The sequence below is a fragment of the Falco peregrinus genome, chromosome 3, assembly GCF_023634155.1.
Source record: "Falco peregrinus isolate bFalPer1 chromosome 3, bFalPer1.pri, whole genome shotgun sequence".
NCBI lineage: Eukaryota > Metazoa > Chordata > Aves > Falconiformes > Falconidae > Falco > Falco peregrinus.
The window spans coordinates 119,017,277-119,036,551 of NC_073723.1; the positions used below are offsets into that span (position 1 = coordinate 119,017,277).

The 19,275-nt window shown below is 42.6% G+C and overlaps 2 protein-coding genes across 15 annotated transcripts in view; one reads left to right on the forward strand and one right to left on the reverse strand.

The window, feature by feature from the left end:
* The window catches only part of C3H1orf216 (chromosome 3 C1orf216 homolog), a 203,513-nt gene that overhangs the window by 86,089 nt on the left and 98,149 nt on the right, over nucleotides 1-19,275 (reverse strand). The window lies entirely within an intron of this gene.
* AGO3 (argonaute RISC catalytic component 3) overlaps nucleotides 2,704-19,275 on the forward strand; it is a 41,095-nt gene continuing 24,523 nt past the window's right edge. For all 14 annotated transcript variants that reach the window (XM_055798310.1, XM_055798311.1, XM_055798312.1 and 11 more), the window contains exons 1-5: nucleotides 2,704-2,981; nucleotides 11,827-11,998; nucleotides 16,376-16,496; nucleotides 17,035-17,243; nucleotides 18,386-18,522. In XM_055798310.1, coding sequence (XP_055654285.1) covers nucleotides 2,963-2,981; nucleotides 11,827-11,998; nucleotides 16,376-16,496; nucleotides 17,035-17,243; nucleotides 18,386-18,522 — 658 coding nt within the window. In that variant the 5' untranslated portion in view covers nucleotides 2,704-2,962. The remainder of the gene's footprint in view (nucleotides 2,982-11,826; nucleotides 11,999-16,375; nucleotides 16,497-17,034; nucleotides 17,244-18,385; nucleotides 18,523-19,275) is intronic.

The window sequence follows — 19,275 nt, forward strand, 5'->3', positions numbered from 1 at the left end:
ACCTTCCAGATTTCAATTTGATGAGAGAAACACTTAAGTGAACAAATATGTGCTTAAAACTTCTTGGAATGTGGTAGCCAATTCCACTTTTTATTCAAATGCCATCCATCTGAGAACTGATTTAATTTGAGCTCCTTGAGTTACCAGATACCAGAAGCATAACATTAAAATACGCTGCTTCTCCAGCCACTTTGGGTGCTTTGGGGGATGTAAAAGGCTGTTGGCTCCAAGGTGCTTTAAGGACAGATTTCAGATTCCTTTTGGGTTGGGGTTAAACTTGATCCAACGGGTTTCTGTAATGCATCATGTTTAACGTTCCCCAGCTTTGGAATTGCTTGCATACGTCCTAGTCCTCTCCAGTGCCAACAGCTTATGGTCCTGTCTTAGGGTTGCCATCCTGTGGATTCTTTGGATCTGCTTGTGCTTTACCTTGCAAACGTGTGTTGACATACCTTTAAACGATGAATTATTTAGCAGTTGAGCTGCAACTGGGTTTTTGAATAATGCTAAGCAATTTTAAGGAAGTGCTTGCTAATGGCATGCACGTACTCGCTACCTAATTTACTTAAACTGTAGCATGCAGAATGTATTGTACTGAACTGAGCACCTGTATGGATTCAGCACACCTCCTCCTGCTGCTCTTAAGATTGTATCACCTTTCTTAAAAGGAGTCCTACTATATAACAGAAATCTTCTTTTAGAGTTTCAAGGGGGCTGTTTTTGTGAGAGGTATAAGAGAAAATTGTGCCTTGTGCAGCTGGGTCTGAACTCCTGGAAAACAAGTCGGACTCCTCGGTTTCAAATGTTAGATTGGCATTTGAGCCCTGGCCCTTGGTTCCCATTACAGTGGCCTAAGCTGCAGAACCAGAAGTGCTTGCATGCCTCTAAGGTATGTGCATTTTGCAGAGACATCTCCCTCCGCCATATCTGCTTGATCTATGGGATTGAATTTCCCCTTCCCTCTCAGGATTTCAGCTAAGGAAATACTCTAGTAGCTTTCTTTTCATTTGCATGGTTTTAAAATCATCCTTACTGCGTAGCTTACCTGTTAACTACATTTACACTTCTAAAGACTAATTTAGCTGGCAGCCTCTTGGATGGTCATTTTAAATAGTGATTCTGAAATTTGGATAAGGAATCTCAAAACACCTCTTCTGCTGGGCCAAAGTTTTGGTTCTTCCGTACCTCCCTGGCTGCTTATCTGGGGGAGTGCCCGTCTCACTACCAGGAAAGGAGACATCTTCATAAGGACTAGTAGGTTCAAACCTGCTTGGACAAGTCCCGGTGTATCTTTCTTACCAAAAAATGACCACCTGGGGAGCAGAGGAAACAGAGATAAGGGTGCCGCTGCCTGACCCACCACTGAGCCTGGTACCTCTGAATCGCTTCCCCACGTGCACACAATTGCTTTGCTTATTTCACCCTCTGCTTGTTTGGTGACAGTTTGTGTACCAAATCTGTAACAAAGGGGTACTAAATATTGTTCAGAACACTGCCAAAAACTGGGAAAAGGGCAGACACATGCTCTGAATTTATGCTGATGTAGTGAATCAGTGTTTATTCTTCTCATCAACCCTAGTTACTTAAGAGTCTCATAGCTTCTCTGCAAATTGGAAAAATAAACAGAAGCCTGATGTCAATCCATTGGTTGTTATGGGAATGTTGAAGGATAATGTGCATTTTCAGTTTTTTTAGTCAGTTGAGTGCATGCTTGTCAGATGTCTTTACGTCTTAGTCCCCAAGAAGGCTGCTTTAAAGCCTTGTGGGAGGAAGGCTGCATAGTCACACGTGCACCCTCATTACCTGCAGCAGCGTTTAATGTTTCAGCCTTGCCTACAGTCGCCTGGCTTTGTGCTTCACCCTCCAAGCCCTCCCGTCAGCACTGTCCCCTGCGTTCTTGCAGTGCTGTTTCCCAGGATCCCCTCCAGGCACCTCAGCACTGCAGCCATACACCATACGTGCATTACCAGCTTTCTCACTGCAGAGGAAAAAGCTGGCGTACCCAGTTGGCGCTCATGGCAGCGTGTGCAGAACGTGTCAGTGCTATCAGCACTCCCGCCCAGTGTGCTGCTGCGTCCTGAGAACGGGAATGCTCGCAGGGTGCTATGTTCTTGTGTGTGACTAAGGCCGAGGCGTGGGTTTTCTTCTGGGAGATGTAGTGAGGATTAAATACTCGGCAACGTAAATCATTTGGAGCTGGGCTAGAAGTCCTGGAAGCTGTCGTACGCCACAACCACCGCGGTGTGTGTTCGGCAGGCTGGAAGGGAAAGAAAGAAGGCCGCGGTTACGCGAAAATCTGCCTCTCTGAGGCGATGGGGGAGGAACCCAGCCCCGGGCTCCCAGGTGTGGCTGCTGAGGCCCCCGCGGGGCCGGCCCGGCGTGCTGCTGCGGGGCTGGGGCACGGCCAGAGCCCGGCCTCCGCACACAGCTCCGCGGCACCGGCCGTGACCAAGGGGCTCGCCCCGCGCCTCAGCCCCGGCCCCGGGGTTGTCCCGGCCCTGAGGTGGCTCCAGCCGCTCCGGCCGCCTTTCCCGCCCGCGCTCCGTCGCCCAGCAACCACGCACCCGCGGCTATTTCCGGCCCCGCCTCCTTCCCGCGCGTCCCCGGCGCCCGGAAGCACCGCCCCCGGAAAAGGCGCGCGGCCCGGCGTGCGGAGGCGGGACTTCCGGCGGTTTAGGGAAGGGGGGGGTGGCGCGCGCGCGCGCGCGGCGGGGCAGAGCGGCAGCGCGAGCCGGGGCTGCGGGCGGCCACGCAACTTCCGCCCGGGGGGCTCCGCTCGCCGCGCGCCGCCGCCGCCGCCTGAGGGGACGGGAGCTCCGGGCGGCCGAGGCGCCGCGCCGGGGCCTGCGGGGAGCGGGGCGGGCCGCCGCCCAGCCGCAGCCCAGGGGAGCCCCGAGCCGGCCACCGGGCCCGGCTCCGCGGCGGAGCCCGCAGCCCCCAGCGGCTGCGCCCAGCTCCATGAATGGAAATCGGCAGCGCAGGTGGGTGCGCGGCGGGGCGGGCTGGCGGGGCTCGGCCGCGGACCGGGCCGCAGGGGGGGGGGCGGGGGATACCGAGCCGGGGGGGGTGAGGCGGCCGGCCCTGCCCCGCGCTGCCGCCCGCCGACGCCTGGCCGAGCGGGGGCTCCCCACCGCCCCGGGCCGTGCGCCGCAGGGCAGCGCCGGGCCGGGCCGCAGCCGTGGGGCCGCGGGGGGCGGCGGGCGGGGAGCTCAGCCCCGCCGGCGAGGGGGGAGCCGCGGGATCTCTTCTGTTAGCGCTTCTGTAAAGGGGGGGCGCCCAGCACCGCGTCCCGCTCTGCCGCCCGGTGCCCGACGTAGCTGAGGAGGAATTTTTTTGGTTGCATTTCATAACTGGTGTTTCCCCGGCAGCGGCTGCAGGCCGGCTTGCATAATGCTGTAGCGGCGGTGCTGCCTCCGAGGCACCGCCTGGCGAGCGTGGCTGCACCCACCGGGCTCCCTGCGGCACCTTCTGCCAGGCCAGCGCGGGGGGGTTCCCCCTTGTGCCGCTGGACGCTGGAATTTAAGGCTCATCCCCCCGCTTTGGGGAGTCCTGCGCCGCTACAGCCTCCCCCCGGAGCCTTATGGTTTTGCTTTCGGTCGTTTGATCCTTTTCTGTGCGAAGCACATGCTTAGTTGTGATGAGCTTTGTGTTTAAAATGTTGTTGGGGAGTTGGAGAAGTAAGTTCAGCTTCAAGGCTCGTGGAGAAGTGGCAGGAGAGTTCAGATTTGGGCAGCGCTTCATCAGCAGTTCGTGATGGAGCTGGATGTCAAAGAGAACGTCAAAAGCCACTTGGATTTCCATTTCTGTTGTTTCCAGAGGTGCCACAGCTAGTGGAAATCTGAGTGGGAGGCTGAAGGGTCAATGCAAAACATGCATTTTCATCTCTTCATGCATAGATACCTTTGTAACTTCTGTGGAGATTCAAGAGAATGATGGATTCGGCTGGAAAAACTTGCCACCTAAGCTATTGTCCTTGCTTAATGAGGTGTGTGATGGAGTTGGAAGTCTTTTAGTGATCTGGTGGATTTCAGATGGTTGTAAACTGGATGTGTAAAATAAACTTCGCTTACAACCTGGTACAAGTCTAGTTGTCTTATGATAAAAAATAGATTTGCGAGAGTAGCCCGTAAGCCTTTTAGTTTTTCTTTGGTGCGAGTTTACCTGTTGTTAGGCTACAATATGTTAGATTTGAGCAGAGCGTGCTCTCAGACAGTGCTCCTGATGGGCTCAGCCCACTCAGCACCGTGTTCAGCGTGACAGATGTTTCTTTCTGTCTGCTGTGTATTGAGGATAGCATGAAGCGCGTTGTTAACATCCCGTGTTTCAGGGAACCTTCTGGCCATCAGACATCAGTATTGGTACAGGAGGACACAAACCATCCTCGACTGAGCAAAGAAGGGTTAAAGTTCTGTCATAAAAGGGAGAAGGACATCAAGGTGTGCTTCCTTTTGTGTGTGTGAGGGGAAAATATGGATGAGATAGACTAAGAGAGAGGGGGGAACAAAGATAGTTGTGAGTATAGCTGGAGTAAAGTATGGAAGCGCGTGCCAGCACATCTCAGTGAAGCAGTGCTGTAGGTATGTTCCTATTTGTGTGATAGGGTTAGCCTAGGGAATCTAGAAAGTATGCCTTTTCTAGCTCATCTAATTTGAACACAGTTTAAAGTAGGATGTAGTTTAAAGGACGTGAAGCTGGCTATTCAGTGTCCAGGCTATGGGGAAATGAAGTAAACTGAGGAATAGAAAGAAAATGCTCACTGTGTAAAGGTGAAGCAAAATAAAAGCAGCTCTTGGGAACAGATGGAATTCAGTGTCATGCATCATGCTTCCACCTGGAGAGTGGTAAGTAAACTTCCAAAAGGCAGGTGTATTAAACCAGTGCTACCGTGGAACCAGGGATCCTCTGTGGTATGATTGAGTCAAATCAGAGTGCTATGTATGTCTTCATTTGCATTTCATAAATTGTTCCTTCAAAGTTCAAAGCTTTTTGTTTTTAAAAAAAGTGTGAAATTGTTGTGGGTTTTTTCGCTCTAGTATGGTATGTTTTTAATGAAGCACTATGGACATCTTTATAATCTTCTCTTTGCTTTTCTACACAAACTTTGGGCAGTTTAAATGCTGAGAATTCACTTTTTTTCTTTCTGTGTTAAGAGAAGTAATTTGGGAGGACCATTAAAAGTTACAGTTTTGTGGGTGGGTAGAGGAGGGAAGAGGAATGAATCATAGGTGCCTTCAAAAGTTATTCTACTCCAGAGTGCGTGTGATGTGAGATACAATGGAAGTTTTTCTATGGAGTTGCAGTGGAAGCCGTTTGACTCATAATATGAGCTTTACAAATTGTTTCATCCTGGTAGCTTTACTTCCTTAGTGTCGGGATATTCCTTGAGCTAATTTCCTGTAGGAATTAAAAGAAGTGACAGGAATATACGGCTTATCTGCCTTTCGACACATCTGGTATGTGTTTAAACAATACTCTAATTGAACCACAGTTTCCTACTGTATCTAACTCCAGCCGACTGCTACAGCAAAGAGCTGAAGCCAGCCTGCAATTGATGTTTTGCAATTTTACTGGATAATGTGAAAATTCAGCTGATGGTCCTGAGACTTGTGTTGAATTTAGAGCAAGAAGTAGCAGCAAGCAGGGTGACTTGCCAAGTAGTCAGAGATATCTTGATAACTGAAGGAATTTTTCTCTCTCATTAGGCTAGACTCTGTAACCAGACTGTCATGCAAAGCATTTACCTCTTAATTAAAGTTTATAGTTGGATACCAATCAGTTTTGTTCATGTTCTTCACAGTATTTAATTTCTTTGTGCTCTAATGCATTGTTCTCAAAACAGTGAGATCTGTTGTGAATTTATTGCTACTTTTTATTTTGCTTATATGCAAAACTTGTTAGGATGTAACGTAAATCTTAGTATTATGTTTAAAGTAACTGTTAAAATTGTATTTTATTCTGCAAGGAACTTTCTGGTCATGTGGTTCTAAATTCAGTAATATGACTGTGTGTCTCAGATCTTGGTGTTCTGCTCTTAGATGTTTTCCAGGCAGTAAATTGGAAAAAAGGGAGCTGCTTGTGTCTTTAGTTTGAAACCTAAAGAGCAGGTAGATGGGCAGTGTGTTTCATGCTCCATTGCAGCAGTTCAAAGTTAGTGAGTATGGAGAAGGAATTAACCTAATTTTCAAAATAGTAAGTGTGAAAGCAGGGTAATAAAGATGTGTGTTAAAAATCATGTACTTTCTTGGAAAGTGGTTTTTTTTTTAGTGTAAGTGCAAGTACATGCTGGTAAAGGTTTCTTTTGGTGGCAAAACATGGTATATCTACACACAGCACCAAGTCAGTTTACCTTCCTAATTTTGGTCTGTGGAAATACCTTCGAGGGAAATGTCTTGGTGCGTGGGGGCTGTCAAGTTCTCTTCTCCTGGAGTTGTTATAGGTGTTAACCTTACAACGTGCATATAAGCTGCTTTTTGGGGAGTGAAGTTCTTTATGATTAGATATTGGGTTTAATGGTTTAGAGGCATTTATTATCTTGTAAATGCTTCCAGAACACTTCACTGTCTTTTTTTGTAACTTTGTTAGGATAGAACAAGTTAGCGCACTAGTATTTACTTGCACAGTTGGCTATCGCTGAGTGTGGCATCAAAATGTTGGCTTTTGATGAGTTTTAACATGAGCTATTATCTGAAACCTTGGGGGGTGTGGGGGGGGGGAAGCCTAAATTGTGAGCAGGAATGTTAAGAAAACGTGGATTGCATTACTCATAAATAATGTAATGCCACCCAGCGAGGCTGCAGCTACAGAAATAAGACAATCCATGATTTCTAGCATAAGAGCAGAGCTCAGTTATTGGAACCAACATGTAATTATAATCTTCCCTATCTTTATTCTTTATATATGTAGAATTAACTTAATTTTGGATAGTGATAGGCTTTTCTTTGAGTTCCACAGGCTGGGCCTCTGAGTCCAGGCAGAGGCCAGGGGCCCTCTGAAAGGGAATCTTCCCCCCGTGGAAAGCACCATGGAGAGCTTTCTCCCAGGTGCAGACTCCAGCCTGAGGATAGGATCTGTTAGCCAAATCTGCCTTGTGTTACTGAGCCACGGTTTAAGTAATATTTTACCTGCTAAGTCCTCTATCATCTGTTTAAGGCTGTTCAGTCACCCATTTAATTAGAGATTTAGAACCATTTTATAAACAAAACTGTTAAGTAATCATCTGTGATTTTTTTTTTTTGTTCTATAATGCTGAAGCAACAGTAGGAAAAAGGATATTTTTTTGCTGGAAGCATGGTACTATGTAAGGAAAGGATTGTGTAAGGAAATCTGTATTTTCAATTAGCATCTTGCTACAAATCAGTATTTTGCTTCATGCTGTAAAACACTTCTGCATGCCAAAAGCTTCAATGTTCTTTAAATGGTTTGCTGAAAGTATTTCAAGGTTTCTGTGCTTCTGCTCTTTCTGTTCAGGCATTATTCCGATTAGGGCTTCGTTTTGTTGCTAGGTAGATTCAAGCCTGTGTTTTGGATGCACGCCAGATGTGTTCTATACTGCTGGCTGTATTGCCATAGAAATTGCAGTCATTTTTTGTTGTGCTTAATCTTTATTATAACATCTATAATTCCATGGAAGAAAAGTTTCTGATTCAGAGCTCATTTAAACCATTAGAGGGACTAACATATTGGTTTGGAATATGATCTGACTGAAATGGGAATTTTCGAATTGTGGATCTGAATAGTGACAACTGCAAATCTTCACTGCTTTCGAGTTCTGTTGGAGTAAATGGTTCTGTTAGCAGAGGTGCCATGGAATCACACTTGAAATTAATTTCCTTGTCCACGTATTTTTAATGATACTCCAAACATTAGCTCTTTGAAAAAGCAGTATGGTTATGAGCTTTTTCTTCAGAGTGTATTTCATAAACAATACACTTACTCTATGTTAGCGATTTTTCAAAAACATTTTGAAATACTGTTTTCTCCATTAAGCCCTCTAAAAGTGGCAGTTCTCTTTTCCATCTCTTTCTGGATTTTGTTGAGATACTAGAGTACATATGAACAAAGCTCTTCAAAATATCTTCCGTCTCATCAGCAATCTACATCATTATGGGACGGAGGTTATTGGGCACGTTACCCAGCACAGCGCGGTGGGCACAGGTCGCACAGTGATGTCCTGTATGTGCCCGTAGGAAACACCAGTGTAAATCCCCTGGGAAATGCAATGGGGATTCAAGATACTTCCTTCTAGACTGGTAGGGAGCCAGCCATGGTCTTTGTGTGCTGCTGTACAAAAATGTGGTAGATAGAACTTTCTGGGTGTAGTATTTGGCTGTTTTGCAGACAAGATTATAAGAGCTTTTGCTCCTACTTGTTTATTGAGCATTCACTCGTGAGAAAAACCTTCCAACGTTGCTGAAGGATGTTCATAAATGACTTCAGCAAATGCAATGAATGGTAATCTATAAATTGATATACCTTTGGGTCCTGAAGAGATTATTTTTTCCTACCTGGTGTTATTACTGATTTAAATACTTAATTAAATAGTTTCTCTGCTGGTTTTTCCTGTAGGTTTTCTGATGAGTACGTTGGAAGGTTCAAGTTATTTAGTGATGGATCTTGTATCTTCTTGAAATGTACTCTCATGCTGCATAAAAGCCGTCCAACAACCTGTCTGAAGTGCCAGGTTTAGTTCTGTTTGTGTATTCGTTGTTCTGTGCTGTGGACCAGATGCCTGTCAGCGCTGGAGACTTTCCTTAACTGGTTTTATGACTTGGGTACTCTTCTGGCATGCTAAACAGACTTGGTTTGTTGGGGGGTTTTTTCTTGGATTTTTAAGAACTTGCTAGGCATGTGTACATATCAGATGCTCTGATGGCAGAGTAATAATAAATTTTTAAAAACAAAAAAGTTTCTCCTTTAAAACTTGAGGGCAACTGTTCAGTGCAGAGCTGCTCTTCTGGGACACTGGGAGCTGGCACGTCCCCCCCTGCTGCGGTAATGCTTCAGCAAAGGTTTTCTTTGAAACTTTAACACTTTGGTTTTGCAATGGTTAAATAACACGGAGGAATCAGCCTGCCAACTATAGGCACTTTGTGCTGTTCAGAAGAATACTACTTTGAGTACTTTGGGTTTGTGTGTTTATTTCCATTAGCTTGACACAGGACTTAGGCATGAGGTTGGGTGAGTCACTGATATGATACGGGAGCAGTAGCTGTCCTCAGAGAGCGTCGCTTGTTATTTATGTTTTATTGGGGTTTGAGTCACAGGTTTGAAGTCGGTGACACAGACTTTAACAACGTGCAATCTGGCTGTTTAGTGTATTTTGAAAGCAGGATACTCCGAGTGGGTGCTAGTGTATTTGGACGGTGGTAGCAGGATTGAGTTAGGACATACTCATGTTTTCAGGTTAACTTGTCCAAGAGAGCATGTGTATCGCACAAAATGGTAACAAAATCAGCTGCATTTTTAAAAATCGTTCCTGAATAGTGTGTAGACCTGCACTTCTCATTCATTTATTGGTTGCTTAATTCCCATTTGCCAAAATCTGTGTTCTAACTGCTGCCAGAGCAAGCTGTTCCCTGCGGAGCCGTGTGTGGTACAGCTGAACGAGTGAGGCTAAAGAAAGCCTTTGTCTTAACAACTGGTATTTTCTTGTTTTGTTCAGCACTTTTCCAAGGAGCAGAGGTTGGAGGCCTGCTTGCATACTTGGCTTTGAGCAGAGCATTTATTTTATGCCCCAGGATTTTGAAGCGCACCCTGCCTCGTATTAGTAACCGAACGTCATTTCTCAGTTTCAACTTTTTGCCCCTGTGCGGTTCATCTCTAGGATTCCGCTAATCTAAGCAAAGGGGTAAACAACAGGACAGCATTCCTGCAAAGAGGTTTATTTCTTCTCCAGCAGCTGATTGCTTAGTTAAAAAGTTCAACTTGGTGGAGTTTTCTAGAGGAGATGGAGGCAAAGGTTTCAGCCATGCCGTATGTCCCTGTTCATGGACTTCAACTTCTTCATGTAAGGTTCATGAAGGTTGGCTTCACACTGTTGCTTCTGTGCTGGCAGATTTTAGCAACCGTTTTCACATTTTACGTGATTTTTAACAATCGGGGTGGGGGGAGACAGGGCAGCCCAGACTATAGCAATCTTTTTAATGTTATCTTTATTTCAGCAGGGTTTTTTAGCATTTCCTACAGATATGAACTAAATACAAGCTATGGCATGTATGTCTTTGTAATATTAAAATAAGCTGTTGAGTCATTTGTGTCACTCAGATGTTTAGTAGTAATTTTTTGCATATGCTTATATTTGAAAATATATCTGGAGTAAATTGTAGACTTGCTTTTACTTGTGTGACAGTATTAAAATGAAGAAAAAGTTGAAGAGAACAGATGCTTGGAACAAGTTTTGCATGAGCTGAGTCTGTGAGGGTGTTTTAAATGATGGTTCTTGGTTTATGTGTTTGTTTCATGGCTCGAAGCCAAGCCCACTCAGAATTTTTTGGTAGGTTTCTGTGTAGAGCCAGACAAATGTTACAGTGAAACTTAGCTTTGATGTTCACCTGTTCTTACTCGGTACAGGGTTTCCTTCAAGGTAACGTGATTTTTTCCAGGAATGGTAGAGATTAATCAAAAGGCAAATAAGACGTTTTTACCAGCACTTGACATTTTAACTCTTCTATGAAAATGAGTGGGCTGGAATTGCTATCTGCGTCACTGAGTAGGAGTAGGGGGGGGGAAACTTTTAACTTCATCAAATGCTCTGTAAATCATGACATTTGTACGATGAGTAATTTTTTAAAACTTGGTCTACAAAGCATTTGGGGTTTGTTTTTGTTTCTTGACGGGGAAGAGATGTTTTTTAGTGGAAATGCCAGTAGAAATTCTTGAAAGTGGACTGTGTTTACTACTGTGTTTGGTTTTGTAAGGCATGAATAACCCAGATCTTGAGCTGAGGATTCTCATCTAAGTGATGCAAAATAAATAGATAAGAAGTGAGAATGTAACGTAACGTATTTTACTAGATGGATAATAGCTGACTTTCAGAATACCCATCTCTTATTGTGGATTTTGATGGTTTCTTTGAGCAGCTATGCATATTCCTCTCTAATGTATAAGTAAATAAGAGTTTTACAATCTTGTGTCCTAAGTTGAGTTTTTCCTCTTCTGGCCACTTGGCTTTACCGGTGCGGTTACACAGGAGGTAGTAGTTTTACTCTTCATCCATTTTCAGCCAGCAAAATTCAAGAGTAATCTGTCTTCTAGTAATGGCAATGAAATTAAGAGTTTGTCGCAAACAACATGCATCAATCCAGAACTGCTTCGGTATTTTTGGTTTTGCAGCAACTTTGTTATTACTAGGGTGTTCAGAAAAGACTTGTGAAGCTTGTGCTTTAACAGCAGACAGACTTTGCACGATAGTGAATTCTTACAAGGAAGAGCACCCATGCCGATTGCAGAAGCTGAAACTCATGTGTAAGAGAACAGTTCAGATGTGGGTGGAGGCTCAAGGAGGGAAAATGGGCAAGTGTTAGTTTGGAATTTAACAGGTTAGCGCGCTGTTTGATGTGTGCTGTTCGGTACAGCTAGCTTACCCTTCCTCCAGTCTGCTGGCTCTGCTGCCTGCCTGCTCGTCCTCTAGTTGATTCAGGGAATTGCCTGAGACTGAAAAAAAGGGGGTGCATTAGTAAGTCTCAATTGGAGGCAAGTACATGTACCTGCAAATGCAAGGAGCCTTATGTATTTTTAAACTGCTGAAACAGAAGCAAGTAGTGCCTTTGCAACACAGCTTGTCTGTTGTGCTTATCTTCTAATCTGTGACATTTTTTTCTTTCACAGGACCCGTCGGGGCACAGCCCCTACTCATGGTGCCCAGACGTCCTGGCTATGGCACCATGGGCAAACCCATTAAACTGCTGGCCAACTGCTTCCAAGTTGAAATCCCAAAGATTGATGTCTACCTCTATGAGGTGGATATCAAACCAGATAAGTGTCCTCGGAGGGTGAACAGGTAAGAAGGTGAAAGTTGTGTTGTAAATTACACTGATACTGAAATTTTTAAGGAAGTGGGACCTACTGGAGTAAATCTAGTCTCTATGTATCTTAAAATCTGAGTTTTATGCTATGGAGACCTGTGTGCAAATTCTCACAAACATCTGAGAGATGGATGCAGAGCCTTTTCCAGGTTCTCTTCAGTTTGGTTGTGACCACATGCTGTGAAGTGGGGCAACCACTGGTGGTCACAGTAGTTTGTGAGCTGTTTGGCATCAACCCCCATTCTTCAGGGCAACATAAATATGGTATAGCTATAGGCAGTTACTGGTTTTGGTTGCGGTGTGGAATCATGTGAGGTAGCAGGAATCTGTTCCCATGGGTGTTCTTACCCCGAGTTGATATTGAGGTACATTTCAGCATTGATTAATCTGAAGGTTCCCCTGTTTAATTCACTGGGGTACTGTGGTCAGAAGCTACTGACTAAAAGCCATTGCTGTAGGTGTAGGAGGAGACAGCCTTCAGCTGGGAAGCTTCCATTACGGGTAGTGGTATGAAAGCACTGCACACAAACTGTTTTCCCCCTTGTTAATAGACATTTCATGCAATCAGCTTAGTATCTTTGAAATGGTTAGACTTCTCTTGAGCTCCACCTGTGTCCTTTCTCTATTGCTATATAGCACATTGTATCCCATCTTATTTTCATGTCTGCTATGTATTAGGGTCAGTTAAATCCCTTGCTAGACTACTTTTGCTAAATTTCTGGTTAAATGCAGGGAATATGTTCATGTTCTGTATCCCTGTTCATTTAGTGATCCAGCAAACGGTACATATTGAGAGCTGTCCTCTTCAGCCTTAACAGATTCCTAGTACAGCTTTTTAGATATGTATTTTGTCTGAAACCTCATACATTTTGGGAGCCAGAGGAGCCTCCAAAGAAAGAGCGGTTAACTGAAAATGTGATAGTAAAGCTGTAATTTTTGCTTTTTAAAGATTACAACATTTTGTATTTCCTGTATTTCTTCTCTGCGTTGAATAATTTTTTTGAGAGGAGTTACGTGTTAGTTTCTTGTGAAATTGTTTCATCAGTTAAAGTTCAGGGTAGCTGAAAAGCAATTATTTCCTCTTTCATCTGCAATTCTGTTTTTTTACATTTTAACAATAACATATTGCTAAGGCCTGATTCTGACTAGTGATTTTTTTCCCTCCCTGCTAGTTGCATACTGCTGTTACAAAGGCTTTATAAATACCTCTGTTAAGTATTAATTAAAAGGAAATGAATAAATTGCTAAAATTGGGATATAATAGTTCTGTGTGAATATTTAATATAATCTTACTGTTATGAAAGGTTAATTTACTACCATATTGTTAAACGAGGAATGCTTGTGAAGCTGTGCTCATAGGCACACAAGGAGAAATAAGCTGCTCTAAACTGACTTGGTTTGTATGTCTGATTCTTTTCTAGTGTGATCTTGTAATGAAGATAAATGTAATTTCACTTCAAATGTGTTGACTAAAACCACTCTTTTTTTTTGTTGTTGCTGTATGGCAATGCTTGGTTAAAATAGACTAAGGGAGACAAAGCTGTAAGAACTCTGGTTTGTCCAGCAGTGACAGTCTGTGATTCTGTGTTGTGAGTTGTTTCCACAACAGTGGGAGAAACTACAGATGTTTGGAAATCGTGCATTTGAAATAAGCTGTTTTAAAAATAGCAACTAAATTTTGGTTAAAATTTACAAGAAAAAAAAAAATCCCTTTTGTGGTCCTGTTGGTAGGGTAATTTCCAGCTTCCTTTGAAAACCAAAATTGGTGTGTCTCACAGCTTGTTTTAGTTGGTTATGCTCTAGATAAATGCTGTATCTTTGCAGTTTTCAGTTCACGTGGAGAGAGGCAAAAACATTTGGTTTGAGTTTATAAAGTTACCTTTGTGTGACATGGTCAATATTTTTGTTTACCTAAGTAATGATTTCCTGAAGAGCATGTTTGCAGCTGATACAACTTTTCATACACTCTGCAGGTCTCATATTATCTAACTGTTGCTTTTGACTTTTGTTAGTTTGTGTGAGCGTTGATTGTTTCCCAGAAGTGCTTTTTATAGACTGGAGTTAATTTGAAGTGCTTTTGGAGGTTACTCATTCATAAATGTAGTTGTTGTAGTATAGGTGTAGTTCAGATGCATATGTAACTTCGTCCAGAAGCTCATCAGCTTTCTACTCTACCAGTAAAAACATTGTCTGGCTTTTCTTTATCGCGTTACCAACTGCTAGAAGCAGTTGTCTGGGTTTTGTCAAGGTAAACTGAGAAGACCAGTTGAACGCAGGCAGCAAACCTAAACAAGTTGCTTTAGTAGTCAAATATTTTCAAATGAAAGACCGAAGTTTGTATTGAAATTTGACAGCAAATTCGAAAAAATGTAAATTATGAATTCTAATATAAGCTGTAGTTTAAAAGCTGAGGGTAAGTCTAGCATGCTTACTGTTTTTTTCAAAGTAGGAAACTGAAATTGGTTATTTAAAATTACTAACTACCAACTTTCATGTGTGTAAAAATGTGGCAGATGTTAGTTAAAAACTGCAAGAGCTTGTATAAATGAGCTCCATTAAAAGAAAATGACCTAGTATCTGCTGACTAAATTACTTTAGATGGTGTGCTCTGGATTATGCAGAGAAGAATGGCTTTCATAAGTCTAAATCAAAATTAGTATACTGAAATACCTGCTTTGAAGAATTTCCCTTAGAAATACATTTTTTCCCTCTCGCATGCTCTAAGTTATTTCTAAGTTGCCAGTGGATTTACATAGACTCAGCTCTGCTGAAATAGTTTCTGACGAACATCCTGTCTGCATGCTTTTATTTGGAATAAATAGGGGGTTTAGTTCCTGAATAGTTGCTGCTTTTTTAAAATTCACCTGCACCTTTGTTAGCTGGAGGGAGGCTTTAAAACCTAGAATGTCTTCTGTTTCCTTTTCACTTTCCTTTATCACGATGTCCTTTACCCGTGTTTCCGCTGTGTTGTGAACTGGAAAGCAGAAGGTAAATGGTGCTTTGCTTTGAAGCAGAGCTACAGCTGAGAGCTCTAGTGTGGGAGTTTGGCGTTACACAGCCTCTTGCTTTCTCCCTCTTGCTCCTACTCTTCATCACTAACTTTTATCCCTCTGCTTTTGTCACAGGTTATGTGACAAGAAGCTGGCACTTAGGAAACAGGTTTTGTGCGCTGATCCCTGTGCGTAGTGTTGTGAGGGAGCAGCGCATCAGTGCAGAATGGGGCAGTCAGATAAAGTAGACTTGTGCAGGAGCGCAGCTGAGTACTAAGTAGATATTTTGAAGTTGCTTGAGTATATTAGTGTGCTTTTAGCCAGTGAGAGAACTTGGATTCTGAGAGTTTAGTGACACAGAGAACTGTGAAATGGAGAATTTCTTTTCCCTTTCCCCTAGTCCCAGCTGAGAAGTGAAAGTACTGCTGCTAATTTTACTTGAAGAGGAAGACATTATTTATTGTCTTCCAGCAAAAATGGCTTTAGTTTAATATTGCCTGTTAGAAAACAGTATACTAGTAAGCTTTTGCTTTGAGAGGATGCTAGCTTGCATATGCTTAAGAAGAGTGTTTTGTTCCTGTAGAATAAGGGAATTAATGATGTATCAAGTAAGGTACAGTTGTTGTGCCTCTGAAACACAAATAATCCCCAAAGAATTCAAATGTGAGGTATTGCAAAAGCTTCTTTGGATCTGATCTATCTACTACTTGTATCAAGAAGCCTTATTTATATAAGATGAAAATTTCATGGTGTTTTTTTAAAGTGTAATTTCAGTGCTTGTATGAGGTTACTATTTTCTTTATTGCCATCAAGTTATAACAAAGGAGAATGTGTGCAAATTTCATCAGGCTGTTGGGAAAAACCCAGATTATTAAGGACTTAGAGAAGACTTTTTTGTTAGGGTATATACTCTTCTATATACAGTGTAGGCAAAATTCAAAACTCTTGTTAATTGAAGAGCAGATGAACATTACTTGGTACTGGCATAGCTTTCAGTTGGGCATTTGTACTCATTTTTCATAATACTAGCTTGTGGGTGTCTTCCAAGGTAAGTGTGTACTTGTTTTCTATGGAAAAGGTTATCCAAAGGTCTTGGTCATCTCTAGGGCTTTCTGAAATCATTATAGTAACAATATTTTCCAGTATTCAAGCATTTGTGTTGGTAGTGATTTTATTCTTCAGTATTTATCTATTATTTTAGTTGAATTATGTGGAGCACCTTTTTGGAACGTCACTTGGGTGTTCTATAGTTCAGTAATATGTTTGTTGAAACTATTTCAGCAAAACACAGGGGGTGTGGGAGCCAGTTCCAGTCTGATACTTCTTTGAAAACATCTTCAATGTAAATATCAACTTTTCTAGGGAGGTGGTGGACTCAATGGTGCAGCATTTTAAAGTGACAATATTTGGGGACCGTAGACCGGTTTATGATGGGAAAAGAAGCCTCTATACAGCCAATCCGCTTCCTGTGGCCACTACTGGGGTAAGATAACTGGGGAAAAAATAAAAAAAATTATAGTTGCAATGGCTTCATAGGGAAGAAAAAGAAACAAGCCCTACTTCTGATACTACTGAGTTGAGAAAAAGTATCTTACAGCATCCATATTGAAGTAGGGTCCCTCCAATGTATTTTCACAAGTTCCAGTGTATGTAAATGTGCATGTAATAGTTGCATTTGGAACCTCCCCTAGAATTTGGTAGCCTGTTTCTACAGCAGAATCTATTAAATACTCAGTTCTACACACGGTAATACATCATCTTACAGTGAAGTACTATTAAAATATCAAACCAGAGTTTCTCTGGAATGAAGAGTTTTCTGGTTCAAGATGGCAAAAAGTTACGTGATCCTCTTCTGCTTGGTGAGGACCCAGTTCTCTTTATTTTGTGCATTTGATAATGTACTTTTAGCAAATGTGTTGTGAGGCTCTGGCCCAGTTATGGGAAGGAGTGGGAATTCAAGGCTACCAGACTTGAGATTAAACAGCTGCTGTTTTGTTTTTTTCTCTCCTTCCTCCACCCAGGTGGATTTGGATGTGACATTGCCGGGAGAAGGTGGAAAAGATCGTCCCTTCAAAGTGTCAATAAAGTTTGTTTCTCGGGTGAGCTGGCACTTGCTGCATGAAGTTTTGACGGGAAGAACCTTGCCTGAGCCGCTGGAACTAGACAAACCTATCAGCACTAACCCTGTTCACGCTGTCGATGTGGTGCTACGACACCTACCCTCCATGAAGTAGGTTCACTGTCTTCCTGCAGTCTGTCTTTACCTGAAGTATCCCCACTGGGAGACCTTCATCCCTGTTTCTTCACAGGTGAAAAGAAAAAAATGATCATTCCCCTTAGGCAGCACAGCTGGTTAGCTGAACTGGGGAGACTGAAGCTAATTACGTACAAGTGTGTATTTCTGTAGCCATTTAAACTTCAGAGCAGGTGATGGATTTCTTTGAAAAGACCAAGAAACAGCAGACATGTATAATGGGCCTTAATTGAAATATTGAGAGATTGTAGTATGCTGTAGCACTGCTTTCATGTTTTCGGCTCAAGTTGAGCCAAGTCTCATGCACTTGGCAGCAGTGACAGTCTAAAAGCACGGGCCTTTTTCACTCATTGATGGGTACTAGATAACTGTCCTAATAAAGTCTATTGTTTATCTCAGAACCCTGAAACAGAAGAAACCAAATTATTTTTTCTTTATTTGGTCAATGAAAGTTGCTTTTAAAGTTTGAGTGCTGGCTTTAGACAGCAGAATGGTTTTGCACTACAGTTTTTCATTGGGTGTAACGGACTTAAAACCACAAGCTTTATTTTTTTTATGGAAGCCCGTGTTCCTCAGCTACCCTGGATCCTAAGGAAGCATGAAAGATGTTAACTACTGTACTAATGCCTGTCCATTACAAATGTGAGGAGGTGTGGATGTTCATGAGCAGTTGTTTTCTGCCTGAGAAATGTGAATTTCTCTAGTTGTTTCCACCATAGTTATTACTTCTCTCAGTGTACGTTGTGTTCAAACGTTCCCTAGGAAAACATGCAAAATGATATTTGAAGGTCAGTCCAGTATATACAATGCTGTTGTACCAAATCTGCTGTGATGGAGATTATACTTGCTTGATGTGGAAGATAAGAAAGGGTTCTTGATTTGTTGTAGAAACTGAAAGTGGTTGCTAAAATGTGAAATTTGTGTAAATGTTTTGTCTAAATTTGAAAACACTGCAATGGGGACAGAAGCATTCAGAGTGTACTGTTTAAACTTGGTTCTAGGCACAGATTCCAGGTGCACAACATTCCAAAAAATAATAACGCTCTGTTATTGTCTTTATTATAGAATTTTTTGTGTGGAAAGCAATAGCATAAATGTGTGGTCATCTTTTCCACTAGGTATACCCCTGTGGGCCGCTCCTTTTTCTCAGCTCCAGAAGGATATGATCACCCCTTGGGTGGGGGTAGGGAGGTCTGGTTTGGATTCCATCAGTCTGTTCGGCCTGCCATGTGGAAGATGATGCTCAATATCGATGGTAAGTTGGGATTCATGGTTAACAATAAAGATAATACCAAACATTCCTCTAAGAATAAAAGTGACCTTGCCATTCGGTCATTTTGTTTGTTTGTGGTACCATGTTTCTGTGTGGTGATAACTTTTGGTGTCATCTGTGCAGAGGGATTTAGTAACCAGAAGCAGTCTTCTGCACTGATTTTATTATTTACAATATGAATTAAGAAGAGTCAAAGTAGCTTGAGGGTATTTTGCTGGCATTTATATCAGAATAAGACTACTTTCTTTTGGGTTTTTGTGTTTGTGTTAACTTTGTGTTGCATGCAAGGGGTTTTCAGCTGAAAAATACTTGCGTCTCATTTCTCAGTTTGAAGATTTAGTAGTTGTCTCTTGTAATATCCTTATGAAAAACAACATTAACTGTGAAGTCAACCTACTGCAAAAGTTGTGATGATAATAGGAGAGTGTGATTGTAATAACGAAGTGTATGTATGCATACATTGGCTTCCTGTTCAGCCAGTTCAGACCAGACCTATATGGCAAAGGCTACCTAGAAGTCCTAGGTTTTTCTGGATTTGTCATCATGTCAGTGTTTGGGCAGAAATTTACCTGCCATATTGAAAAAAAAAAATCCTATATAGGAAGGAAAAGCCTAGCATAGCTTGTTACATCCGTAGTGATAGAGGCAAATTGCTTAAGGTGTGTCTCCATGCAGCTGTCCACAGCGGATGTTATTCAGTACTTCCAAGAAAACTCTGTAAAAATATGTCACAAA